Here is a 12,308-nt window from a genome sequence, read left to right as displayed (position 1 = left end):
TTCAATTGTCTTTCGACCTTTTACTATCGTGTTTAACTTTAAAATTGACTATTTTCTAAGAGCGGGTTGCACCGTCAACTTTAACGTGAGCAGAAAAACGAAAAGTACGCCATTTTGTCTAAACGTCAGCGGCGCGCCGATTAAAATCAGTGTCAAATTTCACTCAATCTTAAACCATGGAATTAGTAGGTTCTCCGTGAAGTGCTTCAATCCATGCTCTAAACGTCAGACTTTTTTGAGAGGTTACAACGGCACCGGCGATAGCAATATGTCAAGTGAAACTGCTGCATAACTTAACTTTTCATAGGTAATGACTTTTCTTTACAGATATAATTTTAAACAACTCTAATCATTTTTTTTATTGTTAACTATGTCGTCTTGTTAGACGTAGCTTCACCTTTAATAAGATTGCATTCTTTTTGTAGCATACTCCTTATTATACGGAGCTTTGTAGCAACTTTCTCTCGGGATTTTATAAGATTTCAGTTTCATTTCAAGATTTTAATCCTTTCTCAGAAACTGGGACTTAACAAGCAATTTGAAATTCTAGCTAAATTAAAACTACTTTCAAATTTATATATAATTATTATTAACCCACAAAAACAGAGGGAGTTATAAGTTTAACGTGTCTGTGTATCAGTATGTTTGTCCATAAAATCGTAGCAGCCAAACAGCTGAATCGATTTTGATCTAGTTATTTTTTTCTTTTGTGAAGTTCACGTTAAAAATATTTAAAAACGCAGCATTGTTTTCACTGTCAACGTTATCACAGACTAAACAGGCTGAGTGCTTTCTGATGGATTGGCGGTTAATCTGACCCCTGTGGGAGTCGATAACTGTCCGTGTCAAATATGCTATCCATCATGCCCGGAGATTGGACTGATATAGAGAGAATTAGAATTCTGAGCGCTTCTTTTTGACGTTTAACATGAATACCACCACAACTTGTACATTATTTTTTATCTGTAATTTTTTTGCAGTAAAGTTTTAAGATAAATAATCGTACAAAAATAAAAACAACTAAAATAATTATTACAGCTAATAATGAGAGATTAATCTGTGGAGAGGAGTCTCCTTGGCATTGGCACATAAATGCTTGAAATGATACTTCATCTACTTGTTTGTACGAAAAAAATTATAGTTATTGGTATTCTGATAGTTATTGATATTTCGATAGAATAAAACGTACGTGATAGTATCACAAACAAAATAATGTAACTGGAAATCAAATACATCCGGTCGTGTATAATGTCCCTCTTTTAAAAAAATATTAGGTTTCATTTACTTTTACTCAACAAAACCTTTGTTCGATTCGCAACACTACACGCAAACAAAACTTTGTATAAGTTGTAAGTAACCGGCAAAGAAAGGAAACGGGCGAGCCGATTTCATATGAAGGATCCGTACTTTGATTTAAATGTAAAAATATTTGAAGACTGGCTTTTATTTACAGCTAATACAAAGTAGATTTCAAAATGCTCAAGTATTAATGGTACCTTATTTATTTTATGTAGTACTTAAGTGTTGTAGTTATATAAAACTTAGATATGGCCCCAATACAAAGCTGAATTCGTTTTCGAGCTTTTCAATGTAACCATCGATTTTATTGAAATTTGAAAAATACTGAAATTGACTAGCTTTTGCCTGCGGCTCCTTCAAAATGCAATGCCTGACCGAATACCGATTGGAGCTCGGTTACCTACTTTTTACTTTTTACTAATACCACACTTATGACGGTACCCTAAAAGCAAAGTATCAAGCACAAAACGTGGTCGGAACAGGCGGGGTGACCGCCGGAAGATGTATTACCGATAAATTTCCTGGGTAAAACGTTTGTTGTGACTCTTTGTATTATTATAGGTATATGCTTTGTGTGAGTTCGAACGCCTTTTTATATGGGGATTATTTCTGCTTCGCAGAACGACTTACGGGAAGTCATCATTATTTTCGATATACTTGTGAATGATACTTTAATAAGGGAATTAAGCCCAGAGAAACCAATTGTCTAATGTAGGGTATAGCTTTAGATTTAAGAATATTGTAGGGTTTTAATATTAAGTATTATTATGTAGGTACTTAACACGTTGAACGCCATGACGGACACCGTGTGTCTGCCATGTACTTTTCGCCGGGAGCCACACCAATAAATCAAAAGTTGTTGAAAAATCATCGAGGAGTTTTTTTGCAAATATAGTAAGGAAATAACAAAATAATTATGGACAACTTACAAAAACACGTATTTCGTAATTATTTTCCGAATAACCAAATGTCAGACAGCAGTGTCCGTCACGGCCCAGTCAAATGTTCAGCCGTATGTTGTCGCGCGGGGGCCGCGCGGGTCCCGCTGTCGGCTCCCCCCGCGCCACGCCGTCTGCGCACCCGCGGGTTCCAATGCGACGCTTTGCTCGTTCATTTGCCACTGCGATCGCGTGAGAGTAGGTGATGTCGTATTTTTATAAAATTAGGGTTCCGTTGCACGTGTAATTGTTATTATTACCCACTATGGAAGAATTTGAAAATTTTGAAGTGACACAAGAAGATTTAGATGAAATCGAGAACATTGAAATAAGCCTCTTGAATTTAAGTTTTCACATTTCTTCTGAAGATGAGGAGATTGATCTATTGCAGCCACCTAAACGTCGACGCCGCCGCATTATTTGCTCAGAAAGTGAGGCAAGTGATTCAGAAAATATTTTACCTGACATGGTCAGTCAAACCCATAGCAATGAATGGGGACCTCCTAAAGGGAAACAAAGGCGTTTGATTCCTTTCACCGACATTTCTGGGCCAACATTTTCTGTTCGTTCAACAATGCAAAATAAGTCTCCAGCTGATTTCTTTTCGCTTTTCGTTTCTGATGACTTGATAAATTTTATTGTTTCTGCTACTAACAAATTCGCAATAGAACAAATAACCAAGAACCCAGAAGCTTCTGCTGGTGCACGAATAAAACAGTGGGTTCCAACAAATTTTTATGAGATAAAAAAATTCTTTGGCTTGCTTCTTTTCATGGGTGTGGTCAAGCTTCCAAAATTATCAGATTATTGGTCTAAGGATGAAGTTATCGGACATCCTTTTCCCAGAACTATTATGTCACGTAACCGCTTTGAAATTTTGCTTCGCATGATGCATTTTTCTGAAAATGACGATGAACACAAATCCGACCGCCTTCATCGTGTAAGAAATTTGATGAATATTTTGAATGTCTCTTTTCGCCAGCATTTCATTGCAAATGAAGATATTTGCATCGATGAGAGTATGGTGCCTTTTCGTGGTAGAATTATATTCAGACAGTACAACAAAAATAAACGTCATAAGTATGGTATCAAATTATTTAAATTGTGCTCAGTTCCTGGATATACCCATAAAATTAATGTTTATGCTGGTAAAAACGATGTTACAAACACGTCACCTACAAACGTCGTTATGGATTTATGTGAAGACTATATTAACAGGGGGCATACTTTACACACTGATAATTGGTATACTAGTATTGATTTAGCACGAAGACTTTTAGATAAACAAACACATCTTGTTGGGACCATTAGGAAAAATAGACGGGGGCTTCCTAAAAAAGTTATAAGCACCAAACTCAAGAGGGGTCATTATTACGCTGAAGAGAGTAGAGATGGAATAACTGTATTAAAGTGGAAGGATAAGCGCGATGTTCTTGTATTATCCACGAAGCACTCGGTGCGCTTCGTAGAGATTACAAAACGCGGAAAAGTTTTGAGGAAGCCACAAATCGTGTTGGAATATAACAAGGCTAAAGGAGGTGTCGATTTAGCAGACCAGATGGCTTCTTATTCGACCCCATTGCGCAAATCAATAAGATGGTACAAAAAAATTGCAGTGGATATGCTTCTGAATATAGCTCTCATCAATAGTCATATTATTTACCGGTCAGTAAATAAAAGAAAAATAAATATAGTACAATACAGAATTGCTATTTTAAAATCTTTTTGTAGTACACAACAATCAGGTGAACCAACGACTTCAAGACAAAAAAGAAAGAAACATGTATTGGAAAAATTTGACGGACCATCCAGAAAAACGAGACGAAACTGTGGAGAATGTTACAAGATGAATGTCAAAAATATGGGTCGTCTAGAAGCACGCAATAAGACCAAAAAAGTGAACACCTTTTGTAGCGTTTGTCCTGGAAATCCAGTTTTGTGCAATATCTGTTTTTTTAAAGTACACGTTTAGATTTCTTTTACTTTTTCTAAAAGGATATGTCATTTTTTAATTTACCGGCTCTTATACAGTACAGTTTTATTAAGGCATAGGTTTTAGATTGATTTATTAGTAACTGAAATTTAAACTTAACATCTTATTACGTTTTGTTGATTTGATAGTTCGCTCTGATGTTTGAGAAGTTCATTACGAGCATTATTTTATATAAATGTGATTAAAATTGATCTCTGGTTTAAATAAATATAATTTAAAATATAAAATATTATTACCTACTTTATTTAATTTATATATTTTCAAAGAGTTTATATATCTCTGTGAACTCTTCTTAGCTGCGCACTTCCTTATAAAAGTGGCTTCTTTATTAAATACTACCTACTGAACCCATTAATTTATATGGTACGTACTTGACGCTAGTAAAATAATTCTAAAGACAACACATCATAACGCCCAAAAAATATATCTTTGTATATTATATAATAGTGTCAAAAACGATTAACATTTGAGTAGTCATTTTTAGAACTGACATTTTCAAAAGCCCAGAAATTCTAAGTCCTTTTTAGTTTTCTTTTGCCAAGTAACCTGTTTGTACTATGAGGCCGCGCGGATCACTTTCCTTAGTAAAAACAGTCAAAACGCTGTCCGTCGGCCGTCTAGAAGGTTTTGAAGTTATCGCGGGCATGCGGACACACCTTGTCCGACGCGGCTCCCTGGACCCGACATACTGGCGGTCACATGGTGTCCGCCGTGGCTCAATGAGCTAACCATGTTTATCTGTCATGGCGTTCAACGTGTTAACTTTTAGTACTGGGAAAGCGCCACGTTTGCCTCTTACAGATTTTGATAATTTTAGATATTATTTGAGCTTCAGCATAAGTGCTTTTAAAAAAGCAAAACATATTTTCATATATTCTAATTGGTTAAAACAAAAAAAAAATGCATATTATTTTTTATGCTCAAAACTTTATCTCCACATATAAGTTAAAATTAAATAAATTTTACAATTGAAAATTTAGAAATTAATTCGAAGTTAAAATGGCAGACTGTACTGCCGTAATTTATTAATTTGTCGCAATAAAAATCCATATTTTTTTTCGTTGGTCCAGTAATCTATCACGTTTTGCCTTCCTTTTATCGCGACCCAACTTTTGTTTATTATAACTATTAGATTAGTTTCATTTCTTCTTTCTCCCTTCCTCCATGTCAATAGACTACTACGAAATTGACTGATTGATCGTTAGTTACAGAGTGGTATTGGAGGTCGCTGGCAATTCGGACGCCGTCATATTGAGTGGACTGGAGGCTGACACACAGTATCAAGTGACTGTCGCCGCTCTGTGGGGCGGCCATAAGTATAGGAGCAGGCCTATTGTCTTCCGCACCCTGGGTAAGTGAGCTGTATTGTTTTATATTCTTATAAGTGTTAGGTATCGAATCAACCACACAACTAAAAACAAAAAATAAAAAACGATAGTCCATAACGTAGCGTAGGTATTTGCCTATTTAAAATACTTACGTTCTAACCCCCTTATTAATAAAAACGTTATCCTCTGACTAGCTTCGGAATAGTTATTCTCTGTATTGGCTCGTTCTTTCAATGTCAAATACTGAAAAGAAAGAGAAGGACAAAACAAAGAAAAACTACTCCAAATCTAATCAGAGAATTAAATGATTGAAGGTTCATATGACTGTCTTTTTATTCCACTCTTATTCGCACACGTTTTCGGTTATTTCAATTGCAAAAAAACCTTATATGTTTTAAAGATTTATCTATGTTTTAAATCGTGTCCTGCTCCACTCCTGTCATTATGTCACGCCTTTTAAGTATTTTTATGCGGCTTTTGTAGTATTTTTATGAGATGGGAGGACTTGGACTGGTTCTATTCTTGGGCGGGAACCGCGCACCACTAATTAGCTTGTAAATTCAACCGACTATACTCGTAACTAGGTAGTACTTTTGTCCCCAGTGAGTACTCAGCACTCGTGTTAACGAACTCTGCATCGCGTTTCGCGTGCTCACAGCAAATATGACGGACATGCGACCCATTCATTTCCATTAACAGGATGTCTTCTTTACTTGTACGGTGGACTTTAACAATGTCATTGCAATTTCAATGCTCTTACCGTTACGTAGAGTGCAGAGTAACTTTACGTGTAGTTGTCATGATGAGACGAGATGCATTGACTATATATATGATATATATGATAATACATAAACGGCTGGTCGATGATGATTTGATATACATTTTTTAAATGACTCTCTGTTCTGTGTGTCATTATTGGTAGAATTTTAGACCATAAAAAATTATTTCATTTTACATTAATGAATAGGCTACCTATAAATTATATTTAATACAATATTATGTGGCCTTAGCGCAAAATTTTTGTTAGTATACGATAACGTTAACTAAACGCAGATTTTTAAGAGCTACCAATATCACCTGGTTCTATACTGTTTAGGTACTCACAAAACGGCCACAACCTCTACAGAATTTGTTTCCCTGGACTATCTTTTCAAAATAATTCTGTGTATGCCTACACTCAGAACTATTTTTTAAATATTTACCTTTTATTTAAATAAGCGATGTACATTTTTTATTGCGATTACATCTTTATGCTTTATCTAAAACCCCAAATACACATATTTACAATTCAGTTATATTTGTCAACTAGTTACTGTAGTTAATGCCAAAGCAAGCGGTAAAATACTGAGAAAAAAAGTAGGATTTTTTAGTCCGAACATGTTTTATCGCTTCATCAACGTAAGTATATAAAATTGGTTCTTTTACGTCAAGACTGTTTTTATTACTAGCCAGCAACTAAACTAAGCTCCGTAAATCTTTCAAAGTGGCTGAATGGATTGCGGTACTCAAGTTAAATAGCCCATTATATTGTGTTTTAATAATAAATTGGCAAAAAAATTACTCTCGAGATATTTTAGTTCTATCATTCTGTACGAAATTAGTTTATTTGCAAACTTTATACTTTTCATTGTTCATTTTGATAATTATAAATCTATATATTATCTATTATCATAATATTTTAATTTGTTTACCGAGCAAATTGAGATTTGAGTATTTGACGACCTCGGTGGCGCAGTGGTAAAGTGCTTGCCTCTGAAACGAGATGGTTATGGATTAGGGTTCGATCCTGGTCGGGTCATGATGGAAAATGATCTTTTTCTGATTGATCCGGGTCTTTGATGTTTATCTATATATGTATTTGTTATAAAATATAGTATCGTTGAGTTAGTATCCCATAACACAAATCTCGAACTTACTTTGGGGTTAGCTCAATCTGTGTAATTGGCCTAATATATTTATTTATTTATTTAATTATTATATAACTTAAGAATAAAAATTACTTCTAAATAAAAAAAATCCGAAATTACGAAAATTTAAATAAGTTACAATAACAACAACGAACAATGTTATAATACAATTTTATTTTCTTGAATAACAGTGAATATAAAATCCTTGGATATAATGAGACCCTTGTGGACAATGTACATATTACATCTATGAGAAAATATCACAAAGACCACAAAATTTCTCGACCGCAGATAACCGTATTATGTTTTATGACACGCTACCATTTCTCGCTAGATATAAAAATAGACCACCTTTTTAATCTGAGCCTTTATTTCTACAAAATAGAGTGAAATGTAGAAATATAGTTCTGTGTATTACGATTACAATCATACAATCATCGTACAATCAAGATTATATTTGAAATATCCTGTGTATGGGCTGTGACGCTGCGAAACCCGAGATCAAAGTAAATTATACTTTATGTTAAGTTACAGTACAATTTTGAAGATTCAGCACTGAATAAACTGTACATCTTTGCATTATTACAGTTCAAGAGTGTGTATATCCGTGATTTTTTCCATACCGAATGCATGTAATGGCTGATACAGTTGTCTAGTTAGATACTTTATAAAGATGTTGCTCTTTTAATGGGGTAAACAAGACAATATTTTTTAGTACGTGCCGATATCGTTATGGTAATGAATGAGTCAAAATGTGTCCAAATATCAAGTGAAACAATAATTTAAAATTTTGAATTTAGGCTGAAAGAAATAAAAATCATGCCAGCGCGCACGCGATATGACTAAAGAGGTCATAATGCGTGGCGTTACAACTTTAGACTGACAATGCTCTGTCCACTCCTGCTCCTGATGATCCATACTAATTTCAAAATGATTTTTATGGAACATCAGGAGCAACACTACCTTACGTGTCAGATCAATAATCTAAGTATGTTCTGTAGGAAGACCAAGACGGACTTACATCAGGCAAATAAAACAAAAAGTGGGCGTCATGTCTTGTCAAGAAGTGGAGAAATTAGCTATACGAAGCGAAAGAGTAATGGAAGGAACTTTAAATTCGATAATGATGATGAAACATATAAAGGTTGGCTGTAATATCGTACATAATTCAGAGGCCTACAAATTGGGAGGTAAAATATCTCCGTATGATTTCATACAACTCTGTTTATTCTTCGCTATTATAGTTACAATTAATGGCCAGTGTAACATCAGCTTTATCGCAAAGATGGATAATTTAATAGGCGGTACCTGTTGCGTGCGATGAGCGTGTACTTAGTCCCTATTCTATACGCACTTAGTACCCATAACACATTATTAATATGACCTTTCATTATGGTCTATGCCCTCTGTGACCCGTTGATCGATTGAAACTGGGACATTGATATGCGCTATAAAAAATTTCAATTCTTTTTTTATTGCTACCGTTATATGTTTTACACGTAATTGCCGGGTTAGAACATATTTTTTTATTACTGCTAATGACAGATGGATTTTGATAAAACATTGTTATATAGCTATCTATCTTCATTTTTTTGAGGTATTAAAATCCTTTTTGCTTCCTTATGAAAATCAGATAACATGAATTTTAATGCAATATATTATTTTCTCTTACATTTGAGCCTAATTTGTAGTAATACACGTATAGTGTATTACATACATATTTAGAATGTATATTCTAGGCCTCTTAAATAATGCCCATTTAATTTGGGTATAGTATTAAACGTTTAGTCAGCGAATTGGGGAATAGAATGGATGAAAAGAATGGTGACCCCCACTTCGAGTCTTTCTGGTGCAGAGATTGGCCATTGCAATCCAGCGTGACAATGCTGCCAGTGTGTTTTAGGCACCTTTCCCCCGGACACGTTACGGGTCAATTGTAAATCGAGAAAAGGATGGTACGGCAGTGCCTCTTTTTTTGCTCGACTTGCGGGGGCACTGCTGTGCCCACAAATAAGTTAGGCAAGTATATTATTACTAAATTATTGTATTACTTTGTGCGATTATATGTATTTTGTTTGACGTAATATTTGTAAAGATTAAAATAAAATATTCCATATTTGGATGTTGTTTATAAATCTATCAATATTTGATAATTTTTTCCGTTCCCCGGTTGTAAACTCACTAAACATTAAAACCGACCTCTGTAGGCCTACCATCAACTTTTTCAGAACGATTCCAATGCAACTCCGTTCAATTTACGAACCTAAAATGAATCGCATTCATACTAAAAATTTATTTATTTATTTTATTTATTAAGTATAAATTAAGTCCATGGTAAGAATACGCGATGCAGTTTAGGCCGTATAGTGGATCGCGTTAAGAGATGATGGTAAGCCCTCTGCGTTTATCAAGTTCAAGTTCCATAGCTATTTCAAACCCAGAGGTCCCGCGAGAATTAAGACTTATATGTACTAGTTTTTGCCAGTTGCTGTCCTCAGATTTTATGGAGGTACTAACTTTTGCCCGCTGCACAACTAGCGGTAATTTTCCAAAATAATATTTTTTTTTTCAGAGATGAATGGTACAGTTATCCTTTTCCGTAAATAAAAAAAATATCGATCTGTTTCAATTGCTATGAGTGGAAATCCTTCTCATAACTATATGATTAGTAAAAGATGGCTGAAAATAAACACCACATTAAAAGGTTGGGTTGCACCGTCAACTTTGACGTTAACTTTAACAGTTAAGTTGCAGAAAAACGCAAAGTATGCCATTTTGTCTTAACGTCAGCGGCGCGCCGGTTAAAATCAACGTTGGACTGTGCAGCACATCCTTAAGAATTAAGGTTCAATCTTATAACTGGAAGAACATTATGAAGTATCGGTTCTAAATGCTTGCAAATTTTATTTTTATTTGTTACCGGTTTCTGTATGCCAACCGAATTAATATCCGTAAAAGTACTATAAAATTGAGGAACTTGTTAAAATGCAAATAAATTTCCCTTCACGAGGTTTTAAGCAAACAATTCTCATTTAAGTACAAAATTTGATTTATTCTATTATGATGATAAAATCACAGTGTTTTTCCTTTAACGGTACTTTGACCTCAAAAGCAATTTAACTGAGCCCAAGATTTGTGGAGTTAATTTAAACGGAATAATACCTAGTTCGTTTTAATTAAAGAAAAATACTAGGTTCACATGACCGTGGCTATTCATTTGAGACTGACATTAATTAAATATATATAAAAGTATTTTAAAGAAAACATAAAATAAAGTTACAGTTTTTACAAAAAATTCCATCACGAAGAATTGTTGTGATTAAAACGTGTAACTAATATCTATATAACCACGCGGAGTTGTATCAAAAAAGGTTTATGGGCTTATAACTATGTACCTACCTATACTTATTTTGAACTTCAACAAAATATTTATCAATTTGGGCTTTATAGTTTTATAACACATATTCTTCGCGCTTCACCATTCAAACTCACTTTTATAGGTATTTACCTAAAATACTTTATCGCCATTAAATAATTATAAGAGCATCCAAGTAAATATAAGAGCTACACACTGTAATAAATATTGTTGGAATTTTACAAAGTTTATTTGAAAATTTTTGAAAGTTGGTCCTGCCCTACTGATAGAGAAATCGTTAAATATCATATATAGATTCGTACATTCATAACATCCTCTTTAGTGAAAATTGCTGTAGAAATAGCTTGATTCGCATCTTGCCTCCTAAATGCAGTCTGAAGAGAGTTGATCTCATTATGACTCGTAACAGACATTCTACACTGTGGAGTTGGCAGCGTTCCAGAAAGTTCATTTCCTTGATCTGCCAGACAGCCACCTCACTGTTTTCACTGCTAACATATATAATATTTTACAATTTCAATACACAGTAGATAAAATATATAGATAAATAGTAAGAAACGGTGGTGGTCCAGTGATTAAGAGGCCCATTATCAGAAATACGCCAATATTATGTTTGAAAGACTTGTTCGAATCTTACTCGTGCCATGAGTTTGTATTCCAATCTAAATCATGTAGAGTAGTTTTAATAGATCACTACTTGGTACTGGTAAAATATAATGGCAAAACCTGCACAGTGTATTCACTAATGTGTGTACCTACTTGCCACTAGATGGCGGTAATCGTTATTGTTATGGTAGATTAGTCAAGACGACTTGAATATAAACTGAAATCAATGTTATCAATTATTTATACACACACGACAGAAAGGGAACAAAAACGAAAACAGATTGTTACGATTCCAATCAGTGCAGTTGCGGTTTGAGTAAATGTAGGTACTTCCAACGGGCAACACGTGCGAAAACAAGGTAGGTAGGTATATCTACGACCTACTCAACTCACAAGGCCACAAGTACATACTGCAGGTGGTACAACCAAGTACGAAGTACAAAACAGTGCCAAATTTTTAACATTTTCCTATCAGACGATGAACATGACGTGGGCATAAATAAATCTTGACAAAATACTCTCTCAGCTCTTATATCCGCAACTTCCTGGTTTCATTCGGTACTGTGACGCCGCGAGGCTCAGCTTACATAAAATGTGTAAATTCAGCTCCGATTTTACATTACACTTTCATACACAAAAATGATTATTTTATTACGTTCAATCGTGTCGAGGGATAACCCTATCAATTAACAGTTCTGGATCAAACTTCACAGGAAACACAACGCCTCTGGCTTGAAGCCAATGAGTTCATGCGCTTGCATTCTATATCCCTGGGGTAACGTTCTAGAATCGTAGAATAATGTCAGTGCACAAGAATAACTCTTGAAAACTTGCTTACAATTTCGCTCACTCTCTCAGCTG

At 34.6% G+C, this 12,308-nt stretch overlaps 1 protein-coding gene across 2 annotated transcripts in view; it reads left to right on the top strand.

Annotated features, from left to right (window-relative positions):
• Nucleotides 1-12,308, top strand: part of LOC128674852 (uncharacterized protein) — an 86,261-nt gene that overhangs the window by 51,989 nt on the left and 21,964 nt on the right. Inside the window, exon 4 of one of the 2 annotated variants that reach the window (XM_053753803.2) lies at nucleotides 5,442-5,581. In XM_053753803.2, coding sequence (XP_053609778.1) covers nucleotides 5,442-5,581 — 140 coding nt within the window. Of the gene's footprint in view, nucleotides 1-5,435; nucleotides 5,582-12,308 lie in introns of both variants that reach the window. The other variant, XM_053753802.2, reaches the window with a different exon arrangement.

This window comes from Plodia interpunctella, chromosome 13 (genome assembly GCF_027563975.2).
Source record: "Plodia interpunctella isolate USDA-ARS_2022_Savannah chromosome 13, ilPloInte3.2, whole genome shotgun sequence".
Classification (NCBI taxonomy): domain Eukaryota; kingdom Metazoa; phylum Arthropoda; class Insecta; order Lepidoptera; family Pyralidae; genus Plodia; species Plodia interpunctella.
Note: the sequence above shows the minus strand (reverse complement) of the source record. Positions and strands in the feature narration are given on the sequence as shown.